The sequence below is a fragment of the Pelodiscus sinensis genome, chromosome 11 (genome assembly GCF_049634645.1).
Source record: "Pelodiscus sinensis isolate JC-2024 chromosome 11, ASM4963464v1, whole genome shotgun sequence".
Lineage (NCBI taxonomy): Eukaryota > Metazoa > Chordata > Testudines > Trionychidae > Pelodiscus > Pelodiscus sinensis.
This window is the reverse complement of record NC_134721.1, coordinates 42,558,487-42,582,024: the sequence shown is the minus strand read 5'-3', so window position 1 is coordinate 42,582,024 and position 23,538 is coordinate 42,558,487. Positions and strand designations below refer to the sequence as shown.

Genomic DNA, 23,538 nt, shown 5'->3' with positions numbered 1-23,538 from the left:
GTCTAGGGTACGCTGTGTGCTCCTTCCTCTCATATCAGTCACAATAAAAACGCTCTGCCTGGTGTTTCTAAGATTCATTTCTTGGCAGTATACAAGGGGCTGATCTGGACTAGCATTATGAGTCCCTGTCTTCTGCAAAAGAGAATATTGTGAGAGAGTTTTAATCTCAGCAGAGAAGCAACTGATTCTAGAATTTATATTAAGAAGAAAACAACAAAAAAGGTAAAGTTTTAATCCACATACCTACTGTGACGAGGTGCACGTACCTTGCACTGGGCCGGAAGGGGTTAATACACGGGGGGGGGGGGGGAGGTTGGAGTCCCCAGATATACTGGGCATGCACCATGTGCTGGGGTAGTATAAAAGAGAGCAACTCAGCTCACGTTAGGCAGGGTGCTGCAGAGAAGGACCTGTAGGAAGGAGCTCCAGTGATGGACCAGGCACTGGAGATCGGAACAAGCCGGCAGAGCCCTAGGAGTGACTTGCGCTGCGGAGCCTGAAGACCCCAGAGCTCCATGGATCACCCAACTGCCAGAGACAGTAGGAAGTGACCCAGGGAGGGTGCATGAGTGGTATCTCCCATCCGAGTGAGCTCGGTGTGTTTTGGTGGGGTTCCCTGCTGAGCCAGCGGTGGACCACTCTACCCAGCCTTCCCTCTATGTTGACCGTGCCCTTGGTACTGGTTGTTAGACCACACTACCTTGCAAGCATGGACTAGTTTATAGACTCTGACTGTTAGGCCATGCTGCCCTGAGGTGATGGACTGATTTAAGTTGCAGACAGACCTTAAACAGTAAGAGTAAGTTGCAGACAGACCTTAAACATACACCCTGATGACCCCTTCCCCCTCGGGATGAGGTGTGCCTACACTGCCACATCCACCCATCCTGGAGAGCTGAGAAGTAACTCATTCAACACTCCATAGGTATCTCAATTGGCTAGAATTCTTTGCTCTGCTTTGTGAATCTTGTCAATTGTTTCATGGCGCTGTGTGCGCATGTCTGGCTCTAGCTAGCTGGCAGAAGAACAAGCAGAGGTCAGGCTATTACTCAGCAACAAGGGGGCAGCAACGTGTTGTTACCTCAGGCCAGAGAGAAGATCACGGACCTGCAGAGAAACCCTAGCTGGTGTTAGAAATGTAGCAGTGTTACTTTGGACAGGCTGCCCCTACCTCCTCTGCCCCCTTCCCATGATGATGGCATCTGGATGGAGCTGCCCCTGGAGCGGTGTGCAGGGATGGCTGGTTTGTCTGAGTTCGCTGTGTTCTGTGAGCTTGACTCAGCTGCCAGCACCTCTTCACCACACAGGATGTCTCAGCTCTTCTGCACGGCTCTGGTTTTCCCTCTGCAGAGATGTTGATAGTAGGAACGCATCAAGTGGAAGGGTGTTTATTTTTCTGGTTACTGTTTTTTTTCAAGCTGCTGCCTGGTCTGAGCCGATTCCAGGAATCGAGGCAGCCGAAGAGAGAAACTTGAAAGGCTCCTCCACACCACAAGCGTCAGTGCTGTGTTTGGGTCCCACACAGTGCACTCGAAGCAAGAAGTCACACCGACCCGGAGGAGGCTGCACGTGACAGGAGGGCTGAGCCAAAGAGCAACCAGAGCCTGAGAACAAGCCCAGCCTCACAGGGCATCTTCTCAGCAGAACCCAAGCATGGCTGCAAAAGCAGCCGTTGGAGGCTGTCAGCATCATCATACAAATGCCCCTGGCAGGGCTGTATGCACATCCCACAGCACAGGGAAGGGCAGAGAGTTTGCTATTGCCCCAGCCCACCAACCCTGCTCTCTGGCAAAGGGCCATACAGAGTGCAAAAGGAGAAAGGGGTCTCCATGCAGCTAGTTCTCAAGACTGTTCTGGGGAAGGGCTTCCAGAGCCCAGGGAAGGTCTATAGGGTGCAGCTTTCCACCATCCGGTTTGGGAGCTGTGGAAAGTAGAGTCTTAACCTGACCATCTCCAAGCTCCCTCCATACTGGTGGGGGGGAGAGGGGCGCAAGGTATTGAGGCTATCAAACTAACCCGAGTGGGTTTTCTCCCTGCTGAACATAGACTTTCTCAGCATCTAGCCCCAGAGAGGATAATACAGTGATACCTCCACCCTGGGCTCTTCTTCTGTGGAGAAGTTACAGTACAGTAGGCAGCAATGAGAGTCTCTGCAGATGGGCCCATCTCCCTCGCCACAGCTGAGCAAGGCTGGACCTATGCCAGCCTCACAGGGCATCTTCACAGCAAATCTAGCCCATCAGTCCCCCAGCTAACCTGCAAGCGCTAAGCTGCACACAGCAACAGGGCTCTCTCTGGCTTTCCTGTCCATGGCTCTCCTTGACTTTTCATCCAAGACTAGCCTGCCCAGAGCAGTCTGCAGTTCATCTCCAGGGTTCATATTGCCCTTCCATCATTGCCAGACTCTCCTGTCCAGAGGGACCTGTTGCAGATTCTCTGCCTTAGGAACAACCCTCATTCCAGGGACTAAGGAATCTATTGCTCTAGCTTTAATTTCCTCACTGATCACTCATTTGAAAGTCTTCTCTGCCACTGTTCTGTATGGAACCTAAAAGGAGCAACAAACCCTATTTTGGTACGAAACCATCCTATACTGTTTCTTACCTCATGTTACAATTTTTCTGCTTTGTCAGTGGCTTTCAACCTTTTTTCCTTTGCAGATCCCTAGAAAAGACTCTGAATGCAGTCAGGCCCCCTTTGGGAATCTTAGACATACTCTGCAGAGTCCAGGGACCATGTATTGAAAGCCACTGTGCTATATCATTTTCTCCTGGCTTACTGTTTTCCCTAGGGCTGTGTCTAGACTGGCAAGTTTTTCCTCTTTGCCAGCTGTCTATACTGGCCGCTTGATTTTACGCAAAAGCACTGATGTTCTACTGTCTGAAATCAGTGCTTCTTGCGCAAATGCTTTGACGTTCCCGTTCAGGCAAAAGCCCTTTTCCGGAAATGTTTTTGCGCAAGAGGGCCAGTGTAGACAGCTAAAAACTGTTTTGCGCAAAAAAGCCCCGATGGCGAAAATGGCAATTGGGGCTTTCTTGTGCAAAACCGCGTCTAGATTGGCATGGATGCTTTTCCGCAAAAAGCGCTTTTGCGGAAAAGAGCGTCCGTGCCAATCTAGACGCTCTTTTCCACAAATGCTTTTAACGGAAAAACTTTTCCGTTAAAAGCATTTGCGGAAAATCATGCCAGTCTGGATGTAGCCTAGATGTTTCTCTTGATTGTGCAGATGTTACATTAATGGTCACATGGGGAACTTTTTTTTCCCCCTAGACCCAGCTGGATTCTTCACATCCACTAGACTCCTAGTACATCAGGGCAGAGTGTGCTCCTGGACTGCAGATCTCTCTCATGGGTGTGCAGTGAGTGCACAGTGTGGTAATGATCTGTATTTCCATAGTGCTTTCCACCAAGGAACTTCCCTATATTAATAAACTCTCCCTGTCTCCTGGTGAAAGAGTTCAATATCATTATGCCCCATTTTACAAATGGGGAAACTGAGCCACTCAGTGGTGCTATGCTTTGCCCAAGATCACACACAGCAAGTCTGTGGCACAACCAGGAAATGAAATTCAGGTTACCTGGAGTGCTTGGCTATCTGGGCCAAATTCAGTCCTGAAAGAAGTGGCTATAACTTCATTTAATTCAATGGAGTTTGCACTCAGTCATTCACACCGCTCTGGATGTGGCCCTAACAGCCTGGTATGAAGTAACATTAATGTCTTTTGTGTCCTCAAGTAGCATTAACATTTGCATACTCTCTTCCCTAATACCCTCAGGGGCAGTCATAATACTGTACAACTATCTGTTACAGGAGGAGTCTGCCTCCTAGGCCAGTCACACTGGAATGGCCCTTTGCGCCAGCTGTTAAGTTCTCAAGGCACCCTCTCTCTTCAGCCCAGCAGAGATAGCTAGCCACTAGAGCACGCAGAGTGGCTGAACAGCTGATAGTACTTCAATTTGCTGAGCAAAGGAAAAAAAAATTTGGCCCTGGTGGAACTTCACTCAACTCACTGGTCTTACACCAGATTTGAATTTGGTGCATGAGGTTTCATTGTAGTCTGATTACGCTAACTGCTCACATTCCAGGCATATGAGAGAGAGCTGTGCATTGTGTGAGGGTCTGGGAACACAGCTACATGGTCTCTTTTGATGCAGAGTTTTATGCACCAGTGCGCTAGGAGGAAGGATTCAGCACTGGGGAGGATTGTGCAAGCAGTTCCTGATGGCAGAGAATGCTCAATCTCAATTACTTCCAGGAATAATGAGCTAAACTCAGCTGCTCTTCCCAGCACCAGCTGAGGGAGCGGCAGGCAGTGGAGTGCTCTGTTGTTCTTGGAAGGCAGAGGAAAACAAGGCATTGGCAGGGCTGTCTGCACACTCCTTCTCTGCCAGCTCTGCAGCTCCCTGCTGGAAAGCTGGACTCACTCTTGTTGTTAAACACCTTCCAGGGCACATTAAGCAGCTCAAAAGCAGAAAGAAGCTGAATTCACCAAAGATTAGATCACTGTGTGAGTGATCATTGTCCTCTCTTACACCCATGTTACAATGTGACCTACTGTACTTTTAACCTTTTCCCAGAAATTAACACAGAACCCTCCAACATCACCTCTTTATGGATCAACATGCAATACAAATACAAGAGCTGACTGGATAGTGGGACCTTTCCCAACAGAGTTGTCCAAGGAAAAGTTATTTACTTATTCCCACAATATAAGAATTAGGGGGGGTCACCAAATGAAATTAATAGGCAGCAGGTTTAAAACAAATAAAAGGAAGTTTGTTTTCACTCAGCAACAACCCGTGGAACTCCTTGCCAAAGGATGTGATGAAGGCTAGGACTTTAACAGGCTTCAAAAAAGAGCTAGATGGATTCATGGAGGTTAGGCCCATCAATGGCTGTTTGCCAGGATGGGTAGGAATGGTATCCCTAGCTTCTGTTTCTCTGGAGGTGGGTGACAAGGGAGGGATCAGGTGAGGATTACCTGTTGTGTTCACTCCCTCTGGGGTATCTGGTATTGGCCACTGTAGGCAGACAGGATAATGGGCTGGATGGACCATTGGTCTGACCCAGTATGGCCGTTCTAATGTAAAATAACTCTTTGTCGCTAGTCTCCAGAGCAAACATGTAGGAAGGGGTGTCTCCATTTTAAAAGGCAATTGTCTGGTTCACAGGTGACGCACACCAAGAATGACTCTCTGAGCAAGCCATTCAGGCTGGAGACAGAAAGCAGAGCTCAGCACAGAATGGGAGAGACACAAAGGGGAAATAGAAATCAGGTTGAGTCTCCTTTACTCTTCCCGGAGCTGGCTATGAAGCTCCGGGGGGTGATGCTCAGCTGAGACAGAAGGGAGTTTGGCTGGAGAGGCTGGTGTCTGGGCAGCTTGCCAGGATGATTCATTACACAGCCTTTCACCTTAAAGTCCTGGTTCAACCTCAGCCATGGCTAGCAGCGACTGCAAGGCATTAGCCAAAATGAACTGAGTTGGTGGGTCTCAACTGGGTTCCTAGTAGACCAGTGTCCTCCTTGGGAGATTCCCCAGAGAGACCAGTGATTGAATGGTCCATACAGCATCTCAATCCACCACCTGGTCAGGGCCAACACAAGTTGCTGCAAAGGGAGGTATAGGAGAAGCTAAGAGTGCTGTTCCCTGTGATGTACAGTAGCTGATCAGGTGGGAAGTTGGAAGACTTCCAGTTCCTGGGCTACTGGTCCTCCCAAGCGCTTGTCATGTGAAACATTTCCTTCACTCCAAGGGAGCAGGGTGTAAATGAGTCTGGTCATAGAGCTTCTGTAAAGTTCTCTGCACTGCACTGCCTAAGAGGACTGGCTTCAGCATTGCTTTCTTGCAAAAAGGAGGACAGCACCAGAAATAGCAACATCTTCAGCAAAATGAGCAGTGCAAAGTCAGCAGCAAACCACTGTGCTGGTTTGCATATCAATGAACATTTTCAGCTTACCCATCTTATGATTTCTGACTTCCTAAACACTTAATGCCCGCCAAAAGCTTTTAATTGCTCTGCTACTCCTTAGAGATTTCTAGTCCCTATTTCAGCATTACCATCTTAAAACTGGAATCAGAGGCTGAAGAAGCTAGAAGAGGCTTTTTTTGCAGCCACTGGACTAACTCCACACCTGGTATAAATCCTGGTGGAAATGCTGAGGAATGTCAGGTGAGGATCTGGCCCATTAGCTTTAATTAGAGATAAGCCCAAGCCACAGAATTTAAATTTGGACAAGGCTCTATGGCACCCTCATAACCAGGGATCTTGGGTTTTGGTCTGGGCTCATGTCTATATTTAGAGTACTGTAACTGAAGCAATAAAAATAGATTTTTTTCTGAGCATTCAATCAAGGACTTATTCCTAGAATGGTAGAGAGCTGAAATTAAGGCAGTGGAATTCATGGAAGGAGAAGGAACCTCACTGCAGTTTAAGGAACCAACACACTCTGGTGAGCTAACCATATTTCAGTATGAGCTATGGGGTAGCTGTGCCATGGCCCCACAACCTAGAATTGCTTGAAATGCTTGGGTACTAACAGAACAGTAAACTCAGGAGGCTGCAGTTAATGCACAAGGAATTCCCAAGCATGATCTCATTCCAAGAGGACTAACTGTACTTGGCAAACTTTCAATCAGTGGTGAAGAACACTGATCCCCCCCAGGGTCAGAGTCTGTGGTCACTTTGTCCCATAACTCCCTCCAGGTTTACTGGAATGCTCTAGGGACGGCTTGTACTGTAAATTGGCAGGCACAGCATGTCCTTTCACTGTTATGCCATAGTCATATTTCTGAGTATTTATAGCTACTTCTCAGGCTTTCCCACATGAGTGGGTCTCCTGAAATCCTAGCCCCTCTAGATAATGTGGTGCAGTTTCAATGCACGGATCTTCATTTCCTCTCCTAACCCTCTATGTAACTGTGATGCTGGCAAACCAGCTACCAGGTCAGGGCAAGGCCCCTAGGCCTCACTGAACACTGATGAAAGCACAGCTGGATCCCAGTCTGGCTCACCTGCATGCTAGCAGCATTAAAACAGATGTTAATTTGCTAAGAAGGTGTTGAGTATTGACTTGACGAAGTGCTTGTAGTATGCAGCATGTTCTGATTTGTAGCCCATGCTATAAAGTTATAGGGAGTGTTTGCTTTACAGACCTTTGTAATGATGTAGCTCCCCAAACAGGAAAGAAGTGTTAATGAATGTAAAGTGCTGGTGGAACATGCGAGAAGACCAAGGGAAGCCCAGTGAGTCACAGTGACCATGGCATTGAGGATTGTCTTTCTTCTCCTTGGGCACTCATGAAGAGGAAATAGACCCTGACACTTATTGCTTGAGTTTGAGTTCTGGGGAAAGGGAATAAAAATCCCTGACAAGGCAGAACCATCTCACTGTACTTCTTGCTTGCAATCTAGAGAAGGTGGCATTTCAAAGCATAAATAAGGGGTCCCCATATTGACCAATTTGCTTCTTGCAGGAGCTTCTATCACCTTCTGAAACATGGGATTGGAACTCATTTTTGTTTGTGTGTTTACCTGCTTCAGTCTTGCAATTAAATCTCATTTCTTTTTCTCAGTTAACAAATCTTTAGTTAGTTTATTACAGGACTGGCTACAGGTGCTATCTTTGGGGAAAGAGCTAAGGTACTATTGACCTGGGATAAGTGACTGGGAGTAATCTGAATATTGTTGTGATTTTTGGTGAAAGGGACCATCTATCTCAAAAGCAAGTTTGCTTAGGTGTGACAGATAGGGAGCTTATGCTTCGAAATACTGCCTTCTCCAGATTCCAAGCAAGGAACCAGAGGGACTGTCCGTAACTCTATGGCTATGTCTACACTGGAACAATCTTGTGCCAGAGCTATGCAAATGAGGCTAAGTGTGGAATATCGCCGAGCCACATTTGCATATCAAATGAGCCACCATTTTTGCGGAAGAGGCTCTTGCTCAAGAAGGAGCTGTCTACACTGCCCCTTCTTGCGCAAGAAAAACCCTCTTGCGCAATGCCATTACAGGCAGTCCCCGGGTTACGTACAAGATAGGGACTGTAGGTTTGTTCTTAAGTTGAATCTGTATGTAAGTCGGAACTGGCGTCAGCCGCTGCTGAAACTGATCAGTTTCAACCGCGGCTGAATCTGGACGCCAGTTCTGACTTACATACAGATTCAACTTAAGAAACCCAGGCGTCCCCAAGTCAGCTGCTGCAGAAACTGATCAGTGGCTGATTCCAGGAAGCCTGGGGCAGAGCAACTCTGCCTCGGGCTTCCTGTAATCAGCCGCTGGTCAGTTTCAGCAGCGGCTGACTTGGGGACGCCTGGGGCAGAGCAGCTGGGGTGCTGCTGGGTTGCTCCAGTAACGCGGCTCCTCGGCGCTACTGGAGCAACCCAGCAGCACCCCAGCTGCTCTGCCTCAGGCGTCCTGATTCAGCCACTGCTGAAACTGACCAGCAGCAGCTGAATCAGGACTCCTGGGGCAGAGCAGCTGGGGTGCTGCCGGGTTGGTCCGGAGCGGCGCTGCAGGACCAACCCGGCAGCCCCCAGCTGCTCTACCCCAGGGGTAGGCAAGAAAAGCCTGGTCTGCTGGGGGGGGCACTAGCTGCACCCCCCCCCCCAGCAGACCAGGGAGACGGGGGTGGCGGGACGCCCAAGTCCTCCACGGCTTTGCTCCGTCTCCCTGGTCTGCTGACCTGGGAGACGCAGAGCAAAGCCGCAGAGCACGCGGGCAGCGGGACAGTCCAGGCGCGCCGCGCTGTCCCGCTGCTGGCGTGCTCCGAGGCTTTGCTCCCCATTTCCCTGGTCTGCAGGGAGACGGGGAGCAAAGCCTTGGAGCACGCCTGCAGCGGGACAGCCCAGGCGCGCCTGGGCCGTCCCGCCGCCGGCTTCCCCTGAGGCTTTACAAAGCTGCGGAGGGGCTGGGGCTGCGGGGCAGACCAGGCGCACCTGGGCTGCCCGAGCCCCTCCGCAGCTTTGCTCTGCGTCTTCCTGGTCTGCAGACTAGGGAGATGCGGAGCAGCTTTTCTCGCCCCGGAGTACATGGGCGGCGGGACCGTGAGGTCCCGCAGTCAGTGTCCTCCGGGGCGAGAAAAGCCCCGTTCGTAGCTGCGGATCCGACATAAGTCGGATCCATATAAGTCGGGGACTGCCTGTATTCCTGAAAATAATCAGTGTAACAGCACTGCACAAGAGGGTTTTTCTTGCGCAAGAAGGGGCAGTGTAGACAGCTCCTTCTTGCGCAAGAGCCTCTTTTGCAAAAATGGTGGCTCATTAGATATGCAAATGAGGCTCAGCAATATTCCATGCTTTGCCTGTTACAGTGCTTGAGGAGTTCACACTTGATATTGTGTTGACGAACATAAAACCAGTTTGGGATTCATGTCCTGTTTCTTAACAGTCTGTCCTGAGGTTGGCACTCACGGTTGAGAGACACTCTAATTACTTACACAACAACATTATTATAATGTTTTCCTAGGCCAGTGGTGACTGTGTTCAATGTTGGATGAAGTGATCTTCATGAACATGCACAGAGCAAAATTCTATCCTGGGGCAGACACATTTCCTGGTGCAATGTCATTAAATATTGCATGGTAGATGCAGAAGGTCAGATGGAGCATGGGCTCTGAACTCCAAGGCTGGGGTGGCTACCCTCGGCATAGGCTTCATAACCCAAGCTCCACTCTGAGCCATGGCTTACAAGAGCTGTCTACAGAGCTATTTTTAGTGCAAGCCTCAGTCTATCTAGGCTTGGAGGCTCAGAGCCACTGGCTGCGCACATACCCATTGGGTGCTCAGCACTTCTGAAAACTTAGGCGGCAAAAATTTCCAAAGTATCTAACTGGCTCAGGAAACTAACTCCCAGGCTCCCAAATCAGTTAGAATCTTGGAGAATTTTATTCTAGGAGCCTAACTTTAAGCCTCTCTTTTTGAAAACTGTGGCTAGCTGCCTCCATGTGATTCTCTGCATCCTTCTCTCCATCAATTAGTTACTCAGTCTCCTTAGAATGAGAGCAATGTTCCCCCTACACTGCGACTGGGGTGATGAGAACAGTATAAAAACCTAGATACACCAATGGATATCAGCTGGGAGACGGTGCCAGCCGGCTACATCTCTCTGCTTTGTGCTGGGTTCTCTGTTCTCCTCTACACAGGTAGCCTTATATACTCCCCTCTGGTGGGAACATGACCTATGCTTTCCTTAGCGCAAACTCCACCAGAGGGAGTTTTATAGAGTGTGACAGTTCACTCACCCCTGGAACACATGCTGTGAAAGTCCTGGAGGAGCTCAGTATGAATCCTGTCGACTCAGCTCACCATGAAAGACACTCAGCAGAAACGAGCATCAGGAGAGGTGCCGCTAAGTTCTTTGGGTGCCTCATTGTTTGCTTTATGCAATAGTCATAAAAAGCCTCAGTTTGTGAATATCTAATTAGATATTTTACATCTATCCCACCTCTTTAATTCAGGATGGAACACAGCAAACCCAGATTTAGCCCAAGGTCGTCCAGCGTAAACGCAGCGTGTGTGCTTCACCAGGTTCCTTGCAACAAGCAAGACTTCTGGACCAGCACACTTAACTCACTGATCTGGAGTGCTAAACCCTCACCTCTCTCCTCTCAGGAGCATTGTGTCCAGGAGTACCCTTCTCCCAGGAGCTGTACTCAGAACCCATCCAATTCCTGTTTCTTCTCCAAACAGGAGCGGTCATTCCAGCATGAAACACTTCATGCAAACCCATTTGAAAAAACAGAAGAGAAATAGGAACACTTAAAAGCCTCCTGTCTTCCCTGCCTGGCTTCAATTTAAATGTAAGCCCTGGGAGACTTATACAGCACATGGTGGGGTAGTGTGCTGTCAAGGACTTACTAGCACAAGTTTGGGATGGCTGCATTATTCACAAACATCAAAGCTACAAGAGAATGAGTTATTCAAATGTACCCAAACTGATAGGGAGACAACCTTTATCCCATTCTGCCACATCATCTGCATGTAGCCCATTTTCAGATGAGCTAGTTTAGAAATAATTGGGAGGGGTATTTTTGTTAGACTGTTTTAACTCCCACTGCCTGTAAAGCCAAGGGTGCCAATACCCCACGGGCAATTGTAGAGCACCTGGAGACAGAGGGAAAGAATATTAGAACTTGGTAAAAACACCCTCTGTGTGTATGTTGGTGGTGGTCTGCCTGCCTGTATTTATACTGGTCCAGCTCCCTGGCATGGACAACAGCTGGAAAATAGAGGAGGGGTCCCTGGATGTCCTGTGGTGGCAGAGTGTGATCAGCTGATTATTCTGACTGTGCCAGAAAATTAGGTTGAATGTCCAGTCCTTACTTCACTCCTCAGCTTTACCATCTGCTGCCCATCAGTGGCAAACACTGAAACTGTCTGAAAGCCACAATGAAAGGGAGGCTAGAGGAATGGCAGATTGGTAATGAGTCACTTGCAGGGCACCAGAACAAATCAGTCCTGAGTTTGTGGTGGCATTTAATGCCTTCTAGTCTGCCAGTGATTGCTATGAAAGGAGCTGGTTTCACCCTAAGGGAAAGTCCAATTTAAAAAGCTCCCTTTGAACTTGCTCAAAACCTGTCTGGCCACCTGGAACAATGGTCCTGTTTGTCTTCCACTGAACTGTTCACTGGAAGCTAAATGAACAATTCAAACAGAAATGCCTAGAATTTCACTCGGGCTTCTATTCTCTTGTGGGCAGAAGCCAGCATTTCAGAAGTGTACCAGCTAAGCCCTTGTTAGCAGACTCAGTAGGAAGTTAGAGGACTGAGTGCACTTGGAAAGGGAATAATGCTCTGTCTCCTAGTGCAGTGGTTCTCACCCAGGGGGACGTGTACCTATGGGGTACTTGGAGGTCCCCAATGGGTACATCACCTCATCGAAATATTTGCCTACTTTTGCAACAGACAATGTAAAAACGGCTAGCCAAGTCAGTACAAACTACAATTAGGTGCTGCTAGACTATTTTTTGTTTTATGCCATATAACAAGGCAATAATTTTTGATGGGGTGGGGGGGGGGCAACTCCAAGATTTTGGTAAGTGGTCAAGGGCAACACTTTTCTATGGAGGAGGTGCAGAAAGGAGCTCAGGAGAGGGTATTGGGCTGCAGGAGGGGGTATTAGGTCTGGGAGGGAATTTGGATGGAGGGGGTTGTGACCTGGGGCAGGGGATTGGAGTGCAGGGTCTAGGAGGGGGGTTGCATGCAGGAGAGGATTCTGACCTGAGGGGGATGTGCAGGGTCTGGGAGGGAGCTGTAATTTGGGACAGGGGATCAGGGTGTGTATGTGTGTGTACAGAGGGTTTGGGTTGTGACCTGGGGCAGGAAGCTGAGGTGCGGAAGGGCGTGGGGTGCCAGGTGCAGACCAGGGACATGTGCCTCTCTGTGCGACATACCATGGCGAGGGGCTCCATGACCTGCTCACACCAAGCATGGCCCAGGCACTTCTCATAGGTCAGTTTATGGCCAATGGGAGCTGCAAGTATTGTTCTGAGGATGGGAGCAGCGTGCAGAGCTCTGCCCATGGGGTGCACACTGTGCAGAGATGCACAAGTTGGCACCAGCAGCAGCCGGCTGCGTAGAGCAGCATGCGAGGCGAGGTACGGCAGGCAAGGGGCCTGCCTAAGGTGCCGCTAGGCTGAGGCCTTTGGCAGCCCAGAGGATTGTGGCAAGCCAGAACCAAAGCTTTGGTGGGCTGAATTCAGCCCGTGGGCCATATTTCGCCCACCTCTGCCATACACTGAAATGTAAGTTCAACATTTATATTCCAATCTTTTAATTTTATAATTATATGGTAAAAATGAGAAAGTCAGCAATTTTCCATTGGTATGTGCTGTGACTTTTGTATTTTAAGGTCTGTTTTTGTAAGCAAGTACTTTTTAAGAAAGGTGAAACGTGGGACTTGCCAGACAAATCAGACTCCCGGAAAGGGTACAGCCGTCTGGAACGATTGAGAACCGCTGCCCCGGAGAAGATTCCTAAAGGTTCAGGGCACCTCAGCAATGTGGTGCAGAGAAACCTGGGCTGCTATTCCTCATGCTCTACTTACTTTGCGGGGACAGACAGAGGGCTGGAGTCTCAACGGCTGTTCCTGCAGCACCTTTCACTTCATCTGCAAGAAAAAGTAGAAGACGATAGCTCAGAAATCCACATTCTAGCACAGATCCATCTGGTATTAGCTGAAATCTGTGTGTGATCCACTTTCTGACCAGAACATGCTTAATTTGCAAATCCGGGGCTGTCATTCAAGAGAATATCAGTTTTTATTTGGCACCCAGTGAATATGCCAGGGGTGAATTTGGAGTGTTGCCTTGAAACCCTATCCCATATTTATGTTGACAGAGATTTTGCTTTGCCCAATACTCTCAGAACTGCTGCACTTTTACATCTCTGCTGTAAATTGATTTTGTTCGTGCCTGTCATTTTTTGTTCTTTAAAGAACAAAGACTAATATTTTCCACTCTCACTTGTACCTCTCATTAGATTAAAAAACAGAGCAGAAATCTTATCTTACCTAATCACTGGCCCTCTGAAATGGGTAGTGGACCACAGAGACTATATAACTTTTAGCTCTGAATAATCTATTCTATGGTAACTGGCTCACACACATATATAGTGCCTAATATGCTGTTAGAGAGACACACAAATAATAATGAGGAGCAAAGCTATGAAATGAAAAATAAAAATGACCAAAATGAAAATCTTCAATTTTTCAGGTTGATTTGTTTTCTTATCTTTACTTAAGGGGGAAAGAATTGGCATTTTTAACCAGGTCTAATGAGAACCTTCCCTTCTTACATCTGTCAAAATGAATATTTTTATAATACTTTGAGGTCAGATTTTTCAAAAGCAGTCAATGCTGGTCTAACTTTGCTCCCATGGAAATGAATCAGAGTTTTATCCCTGACTTCACTGGGATTAGAGTTAAATGAATACCAAGTGCATTCAAAATCTCATTTTTAGCACATATCAGCCAGCAAGACTATTTTTATTAAACACATGATTTAAAGACAGACACAGCAAAAAGTCTCCTGTCAAGCTCATGGTTTATTCATACATCTTGACATAATAAAGCAGCAGGAAAAGTTGGATGCGAGGGAAGGAAATTATTTCTGCACTTGACATGTTTCAGAATGTTGTGTAATTAACCACAACCAAAAAAAAAATTACAAACAATTCTAGGCTTTTCACTCCGTGGCCCTTTATACATTATAGGAAAAGACAGAAATATAATTCAACTAACCTAATATAGCCCCTATTACCACCTGGTTCAGTCCATCTCTCTTTGGGTGGACACCAATCTGTTGTGATGGCAACTGTTGAATCCAGTGTGCTGTTAAGCTCCCCAGGTCTGGAGAGTAACTGGTCAATGTCCCTAGCTCTAGGTATCAGGCACGTGCTTAGATACACAGCCCAGTGTCTCAGACTCTTCTTGGCCCTGGTCTACACTACTAGGGCTTTATTTCGAAATAACCCCCTGTAGGTTGAATTAATAAATGGAATGTCCACACTATCAAGCCCGTTATTTCAAAATAACGGGCTACTTATTTTGAAATCTGTACTCTTGCTTTCCTCGGGGAATAACGCTAGTTTCGAAATAGCTATTTCAAAATAGCGGTAGTGTGGACACTCCAGTACTGCTATTTCAAAATAACTACTCCCCAGAGTCATTCAAACTAATTACTAAGTGCTTCTTGGGGCTCTAAGTCGAGGTAGTGCATCCACATTACTGGAGCCTGCCTTGGACTAATTTAGAAGCTTCTCCAAAGTGAGGACACACTATTTTGATTTTGTTATTTCGAGAATTATTAAATCGATTTTAGTTATTTTTAAATAGTTTCCTAGTGTAGACACAGCCCATTGGCCAACATCCTGGAACCAATGTCTCAGCCCTCTCGAGCTGCCAGTTATGTAGTCATGTTCATCACAGAGTTTACCGAGCTTTACAAACTGTGTTTTTCTCCATTAACCCCTTCAGTAAATCCAGGAAACACAGACTTAGCCAAGGAACTTCTTAGAAAACACACACACACACACACACACACACACACACACACACACTTTACTCTTAGAGAGTGTGGGCGAGTTACAGATCTATAAAATATACTGCATTCTTGAATTTTAATACCCTTGGTCTGATCTTTTGTGAGTCTTTGAGTTTAGGGGAGAGGACAAGGCCTGCCTGACTTAACATCCTTCAGGCAGGTCTTTTGTTTCTGGTGGTAAGATAGCTCCTTTCGCTGAGGGAGCATGTTGCTTCTAAAATAGCCTGACACCTTTTCTGTCCTTGCTCTTCTTTGGCCTTGCAGGGCATTTTCCTTGCTCCAATCATCTACTGAGTCCCCCCAAACTTCTGGAAAGGGTCATTCCAAGTCAGTGGCCCTGCTGCCTGAAATCCCACTGCTATGGTAGGGAAGAATCATTGCCATTGATGGTCCTGGATTGCCCTGTCACCATTTTCTAGGCACAATCTAAGCACTGCAGGTCACATGCCTTCTACCGCATGAATGTTCCAACTCCATTAAATGTAACAGTCAAAACAGAGGTTGAAATACAACAGACATTCACAAAATAAATGGAATTTGTAAGTTGACAGACATAGCACCTGGTCTGTCACAGTCTCATCTTATTAGCACATTAATGCCCCAGTTCCACCAGAATTAATGAGAATTAATTCAGAATGAATGAGCCTGACTCCTCTTAACACTAAGGCCCCTTTATATGGTTCTGGTGATGAAAAAGTTTGAACCTTAAAGTGGGTGCAATTTTAACTTGTGCCCTGACATGGCAGTATGAAGCAGCCTTATTGCAAATACAAATCAGGCCAATGTCACTTTATGTGCTCTTAAGTGAGACATACATCTGACTTCTCTCTCTAATGTACTAGCAGACTCGGAGTGACTGAAGCAGCAAGTGTAAGAGGAGTATTTGGTAAACAGGGCCCTATGTCATGTGTCTCATAAAGAGTCTCAACCTCAACCATTTAAAATATGCTACAGGCCACACTTACTAGATCCTGGTTCACTACTGTGTCCCAGCACGGTGCACGCTGAGATCTTAAACCATCACGGAACTGTGCTGGAGACTCGGGAAATGGGCTATTCTCATGTGACTGGTTGTTTTTAAGAGTGTTTCATACCCTTTGAGATACAGCACTGGACATGTACGAGACTGTTGAATACAATAAACAAGACATTGCTTAGTACAGCCCCTATGGGTTGTTCCTTGTTCTTATGGTGGCTGCTATGATACAGTATAAGACAGGATCTCCAAACACGATGTCACTAATCACTAGAAAAGAAAAAGCATCCACATTTTGAGGAATTATGCATATATCATAACAGTAGCCCTTCTAATTCTTTCTTACAGAGGATCCATCAGAACTTGCCAAGCAAACAAGATGGTCTTATAAGTCTTCCCTCCAACAGCCAACCCCATTCTAGAAGTGACACATTCAACCCAGAAATTTGTGAGCAGGCAACAGATCAGTCTGTGTGAGTACAAATGGCAGGCTGACTGGTTAAAGTCTGGCAAAGTTGGAAGCAGTGGAAGAAAGGGGCCATAGTGGGAAGTGTTAGGCATTGCCATGTGTGCACCTTACAATGAATATCAGAAAACACTGCTGGTATATATATGTAGGTAAAACTTGGTTTTATTTGATTGTGTCCTTCTCCTCCAAAACTCTCTTAGGGTATGACTACACTACCACCCTAGTTCGAACTAGGGTGGTTAATGTAGTCATACGAACTTGCAAATGAAGCCCGGGATTTGAATTTCCCGGGCTTCATTTGCATGTTGCCGGGCGCCGCCATTTTTAAATGTCCGCTAGTGCGGACTCCGTGCCCATGGCTACACGCGGCACGAACTAGATAGTTCGGACTAGGCTTCCTATTCCGCGAGGCATACAGATAGTTCGGAATAGGAAACCTAGTCCGAACTATCTAGTTCGTGCCGCGTGTAGTCGCAGGCACGGAGTCCGCACTAGCGGACATTTAAAAATGGTGGCGCCCAGCAACATGCAAATGAAACCCGGGAAATTCAAATCCCGGGCTTCATTTGCAAGTTCATATGACTACATTAACCACCCTCATTCGAACTAGGGTGGTAGTGTAGACATACCCTTAGAGCGGACACTCTTCAGAGTAGAGCTTGTGTCTTCCGACGACTTTGTGCACAAAAGGATGAGGTTTCTAACCTCTCCTGTAATGTAAACATTAAACAACAATATACCATTGTTTCACATGGCAATCCAGAAATTGACAAATGGGTAAGAAAGATAAGCGAGGTGCAGCCTGGAAAAGTGACGGTAGCAAGTAGAACCGGCCTAACAGGGACATGCGGATAGTAAACACAGGGCGCGAGGGAGATGCTGGGGGTTGGGTGTGGCACAGAGACTCAGAAACTTGATCACATCTGGCTATTAAGAGATGTGTATAGTGAAGCCCTCATCTGGGTGTCACTATACGCATCTCTTAATAGCTATCGTAACTAAATAAGTCTGTGCTGTGTTGTCTACACAGCAAAGATCTGAGTGTCGGATGTTATCAGCCATGGGTAAAATTCCGGCCCCGTGAAATAAAGGAAAAAAACTCCTCCTGATTTCAATGGGGATTAGGGTTTCCTCCATGTAGCACCCCAGGAAGAATTAAAGATGGAGTGGAAGTCATGACAAATGTCCCCTCTAATCTTTTCCATCCATGTGCGGATTTTTTTCATCCACGGGCGGAATACATTTTCTTATGTGCATGTGCAAATGTGCACCGTCAGGAGAGACACAAACCGAGCTGTGGGCGCTTTACTAATCAGCTAGGCAGCATTTACATCTCTCCTGAGTGGCTGCACAAGCGCCTGGCTTCCAGGGAACACTGGCCCTGACTTTATTTCCTCATTTGTGGGGTTCACCTCAGAATCTTGCATCATGTTGCTGACTTCTGCTTGGCTTGTATGCCAGCTTTACTTGACCTGGGATGTTAAAAGGAAAACTGGTCATTTTGGGGACGTGCCTGTTGCCCGCGGTGGCAACACCCTCATCACTGGTATCCTGAAACCTGTCAGTGGTGTGTCTCTGCGGAAAGACAGCTTCTCCTGTAAGCCCTTTGGAGAGCCAGATGTGGTGGTGGGGGGGAGGAAGGACACTGAGGGTGCATCTACACAGCACCGTAACTCGAAATAAGATACGCAATTTGAGCTACGCAAATTGCGTATCTTATTTCAATGCTATTTCGCAATAGCTTATTTCGTTATTTCATCCACACAGTGCCAAATTTCAAAATAAAGCACTATGCTGAAACGTGCCTAACTCCTCATAGAATGAAGTTAACATGGACATTGGAATAGCGAGCTCGAAATAATGAGCTTGCTGTGAAGACACAGGATAGCTATCTCAGGATACTCCGATATCCCGAAATAGCATTGCAGTGTAGACATAGCTTGAGTGTCAAATCCAGTGCAATCATCTTGTCGGGCCACTGGGACTCTCTGCTGGGATGGAGGTTGTTGGAAGATCTCCTCCTATCCATGAGAGAGAAGAGCACAGTAACCAGAGGGGATCATGCACACCTGTTTTAATATTGTCAGACCACCCTCCCACCTCCTTTGACTATTCTTGGGTCCAGTCCAATGCCTATGCCATGAGCATTTTGGGGCCCTGACTAAACTGGTTCTGCTACCAATGGTCCCTCCACATCCAGCAAGCTAGAGGCAGAATCTGTCTCTCCAGGCTGTCTCTGTCCCTTGTCATGGTAGAACCTGGCCCTCTGTTGCGAGCGAAAGATGAAATGACTGAAGGATGGCATCATGTCACTTGATGCTGAGCCAAGCTTAAAGGGACTGGGTCTCAGTGTTGCTGAGTTCCTTCCCCTGCAGCAGCAATAAAAGGGGTATTTATAACCTGTTGTGGATGGCTCATCTTTCAGGGAAGGCTTCAAGATCTAGTCTGACAGTCCCATGAGTTTTGCAAGGGAGGAGAGGCACAAAGCCCCTCGTTCCTTCCATATGATGGCAGAGCTTCTTTCGGGCCATAACCTTTTCTCCAGGACAGCATGGTGCCTGGCTCTCCCCAGGAGATCACACTGTGGTGACCACCCTCAGCATGTGGCCTCAGTGGCTAGAGCTGACAGAGGTGACATTGAGCCAACGTGAAAGGTGATAGACTGAGAGAAAGAAGGATTCTCTTCAATGGATGTGCGCTGAAACCTGGCTTCTCCCGCCCTGCTCTGTCAGTGGTTGCCCAGAACCACCTGGGGGACAGAGCATGTCCTGGGGGAGGAGGAGAATTCACTCTGCAGGGTTATGCTGCACAGGGATTCCCCTGGACTGTTCTACAAGTAAATGTCTAACTGAGCCTAGGGCCTTGTCTATACTTCCCTGCAGACTGGAGCTCTGTCTTCCGGAGTTCAATGTAGTGGGTCTAGTAAGAACCCGCTAAATTGACCGCTGATGTCACCCCCGGTACTCCCCAGGGTCATGAGGAGTAAGGGAAGTCAATGGGAGTTTCTTTCATCGACCTCCCGCAATGGGGATGCCACAGAAATTCGACTTCAGGTATTTCAACTCCAGCTACACTATTCTTGTAACTGGTGTTGCATCCCTTGCATTGACTTTCTTCCCCAATATGGACCTGGCCTCAGAGAGGTCACACTTTCCTGAGGTGAGAGAAGGGGAATTCAGTCCTGCCTTCCTGGCCTTAAGGGATAAACAGGCGCACCAACGGGGAAAGGAGCGGTCAAAGGGGATGGTTGCCCTGGGGCGAGCAATTCTAAAAGGGCCAGAGCTCCTGGCCCTGCCCTGCTGCCGCCATTGTTGCAGCAATGGCAGCTGGAGCCGCAGGTCCTTTAGAATCGCTGCTCTGAGGGTCATGGGGGGGAGGGCGGACACTGTGTGCATAGCGATGAGGGCTCCCCTGGGTATAAACAAACCCTCAGTCCGGGGTCCCTCGTAGCTGGCGCTGGCTGAGGCTCAGCTCTGGACAGAGTTGTCTTAGATCCTAAGGAGGCTGCATTTGTATGGGGGAAAACTCATCTGATGATTTAAAAACCTCTTTATTTTTTTCCAACATCATCCTCATGATCAGCTCCCAACTAGCTGCCAGTTTCCTTTTAATGGAGAAACCTGACTGGGTAGCTCCAGGAACATCTGGTCTTCCAACAGCTTGGGGGTAGAGGCTGGCACCACTTCATCATTTCACTGGGGCAGCTCCTGGGAGGGTGGACATGTAACTGAGCACATTGCCACTTGTCTGCATTAGTCTACTAAGCCTCTGGAGATCCCTGGGCACCATGGAGGAGAGGTGACCCACTGTGCATATTTCATCAACCTAAAGCGGGAAAACAAAGCCACACAAAAATGTGTGAAATGGAGATCTTCAGCCCATTGCTCTGTCTCGGATCACATCTGGCCTCATGGCAAAAGTACACGATCAGCAGCCAGGAGATGTGTTATTCTTGGCTCTGGGCCTGACTTTGGACAGTGATTTGGGGGAACTAGCTTTTGGTGCCCATGCTGAGCTCTCCTGAGCATGCATTATAGGATTCCTGGGCAGGAGTAGCGGAGTAGTGATTGTGGAAACTCTTGCATGGTGCTCATGCACTGCAGGAATTCGTGCCGCAAAACTGGGCATAGGGCTTAGGGCAAGTGAAAAGGGAATGAGACTTTTTCCTAAAGCTCACTGAGGGTTTCCTCAAAATACTGCCTGTGGCTCGGATCTGCACCACTGAAATGGAAGCAGGGTCAGGTTCTGAGCCCCAAAGACGGATTCTGACCTTTGTGGGTTACTCCGAAGCAGTTTCTAAACTTTTATAATGAGTTAGTAAGTGCAGAAATGGGAACAACAGATAAATGCAAACTAAAAAACCCAACACTTAATACATAGGAAGGGGAAAGGGTGCCATAGATATAGCCAAAGACAGCCCACGCTAGTACAACAAACAAGAGGATCATGTACCATGCTACTAACTCTGGGCCTGCTTTCCCATGGCATAGACATAAAGAATTGCCCAAGGGGCAGGGCAAAGGAGTTGTGAAAAATTCCCATTCTGACTGGATGTAAATAGCTTCACAAGGTAGAGGACAGCTGAAATTTGAGCCTTCTATCTTCACCATTGCTGGACTACTGAAGCAGGTGCCAGGAGGATATGTAAGGGTCTGTCTACAAAACGGTCTGTCAAAAGTTCAACAATTTAATAAATAGGGTTTACAGACCAATTGGGTCGAATCAGTACTTTAATATAAGGTACTAAATTGATTTAACTTGAGAGAGAGAAGAGAGAGAAAGGGAAAGATTAAAATGGCTCACGAGCTACAGAGCTGATTTCATTACTCCTTGGTAGATGCTGTATGGACTACAATGTGAAAGTTAGTAGAAGCTCTTAGAAGAGAGAGAATTCCTCCACATTACTTTCTCTTACCTATGAGAAAAATGTTCTCTATTCAAAGTACTGAGTAGACCCGCTACTCCCATTTGGTTAAGGAGAGAATCTTGATCTTTCCTATGTCATGCGAGCTCCCTGCTGCTCAGGCAGGTTTTTGGAACAGCAGTAAGGAGGCAGCGTCTTCTGATAGCAAAGGCAAACAAAGTTAACTCATTCTCAGAGCAAGGGTACCATTTCAGGCGCGTGGGGGGAGGGCGAGGAGAGCAGCAGCCGTGCGCTCCAGGATGTGGCTTGCTTTTCATCCCATTCCCCGGACACTAAGGAAGGGGAAAGTACTTGCATTCCACGTATGCCTCTCACACCTGGCTGGTGAGCACCCTGTGCGCCCTTGTCTCAGAGAGATGGAACTGTTAGCACCTTCCAGCCTGAACACACCTTGTCTTTCAGTAACTGTTAATACTGCTGGCTTCAAGTGCTAGTGACAAGGCTGGGAGAGGCAGGGCAGTGGAGGCTGCTCTCAAACAGGCTGTGATCATTGGCTTCTGACCCATCTTTGGGCAGGCCTACAGTAACTCCTGCCATCCATCTAATCTACGTGACTTCAGCTACACAAACAGCATAGCAGAAGTCAACATACTGATCTCAGTGTCTTGTGTGCAGTAAGGTCGGTGGGCGCTGCTCTCCCCTCAACGCCGGCTACTCCTCTCATCCGGGTGGAGCACTGGGACGGGAAGAGCACTCGGAGATCGATTTAAGCAGACGCGATAAATTGACGGCCGGTGCATCGATTGCTGGGGTGTCCATCTCCAGCACAGTGGCAACAAGCCCTTTTGCATGTGCTAAAATGATATTAGGCTTCAATTCTGACTCTTTGCCTTTACAGGATGTGCAGGCAGCCGTTGGGAAGATAACAGAGAAGCAAGGGAAAATGTTTCAAAGAGCCACCCAGCAGGCAGGCCACGCTCTGGAACGTATCATCAAAGGTTAGCTTCCCCAGGTCACTCATACACACCGACAGTAATACGATGGAGGAGAAAGAACAGTGCAGAAACCAAAGGATCCAATCGATATCTGTCTTGAGAAAGGGCAGTGGTGTTAAGGGAAAGGACGCTAGGCTGGGTTGAAGAGGACAGCAGTTTGTTAACTGGCAAGCTCTATAAGATCAAACTGGGCTCGGCTCTCAAGATTCCTTGCCACTAAACTTCTCTGCTTCTAACAGAAAGAGCTTTAGAAAACATGGAGACAATATGACTCAGGGACATGGTGAAAACCAAGGCCAACAAGGCCAGATTACACTTCTCCCTGATGCGTTACCACCAGAATTCTTGTGTTCCCCCAAGCCCCTTGCGGGTGCAGAATAGTCACTTTCTCCCTTAGCATCTCTCCCTCTGGCTTATATGAGCCACTAATAGCAACTTTTAAACTGCTTTGCTTATGTAATTTGTCTTACTGCGAAGTCAGCATCAGGCAAGAGACCACATACCTTGTGTCTGCTCATGAGTCACAGAAGCATGCAAGGAAGAGAAAATTAAGCAGAGCTGCAAAATGACTTTTAGCATAAACCAAGGGAAAAGCCGATTGTTGCCAGATGAACAACTTTGCCTCCAGCCTCCCTTGCAATGCTCCTGCCACCCTCTGGGTCAGTGCTTAGTTGCACATCTCTTAAACCAGGGGTGAGGAACCTCAGGCCCAGGGCTGGATGCAGCCCCTGGCTTGCCTGGATCCACCCCCCACTGCCTCTTTCTGATAGAGGCAGCAGGGAGGGTGGGAAGGGAAGCAATTAGTTGACTAGTGTGTCAACTATCCAATAAGCTTTTGCTTATTGGATAGTCAGCTAGTCAATTAGTTGCTACATCCCTACTCTGTACCTCAGAGCAATACTTGGGAACCCCCCAAATTCACCCCGTCATACAATTAGGATCCGTTGTGTACACAGTACGCCTTGTGAGGTATCATTTTCAAAGCCAAGCTTCTGCACTCCACCACTGTGTGGGTTTTTGTGAAGCCTTAGCTTTTCCTCCCAGGAATCTCTAACAGATGATGTAAAATCCCATTTAATTGGTTGATTGTTTAAAGAGAGTGTTAAATGCTACGTTTAATTGGTTAACCAATTAAAGTGGATACAAGAGGGGGCCACTCCAGCCCGGGGGTGAGGGTGGGGCTCTGCTGGCTCCA

The 23,538-nt window shown here is 47.6% G+C and overlaps 1 protein-coding gene across 2 annotated transcripts in view; it reads right to left on the bottom strand.

The window, feature by feature from the left end:
• Positions 1–23,538, bottom strand: part of HEMK1 (HemK methyltransferase 1, mitochondrial release factors N(5)-glutamine) — a 131,651-nt gene that overhangs the window by 50,090 nt on the left and 58,023 nt on the right. The window contains exon 10 of one of the 2 annotated variants that reach the window (XR_012906541.1): positions 13,044–13,106. Coding sequence is in view for 1 of the 2 variants with exons in the window: in XM_025187008.2 (XP_025042793.1) it covers positions 13,103–13,106 (4 nt within the window). In the remaining variant the exon portion in view is untranslated. Of the gene's footprint in view, positions 1–12,741; positions 13,107–23,538 lie in introns of those variants that run through there. The other variant, XM_025187008.2, reaches the window with a different exon arrangement.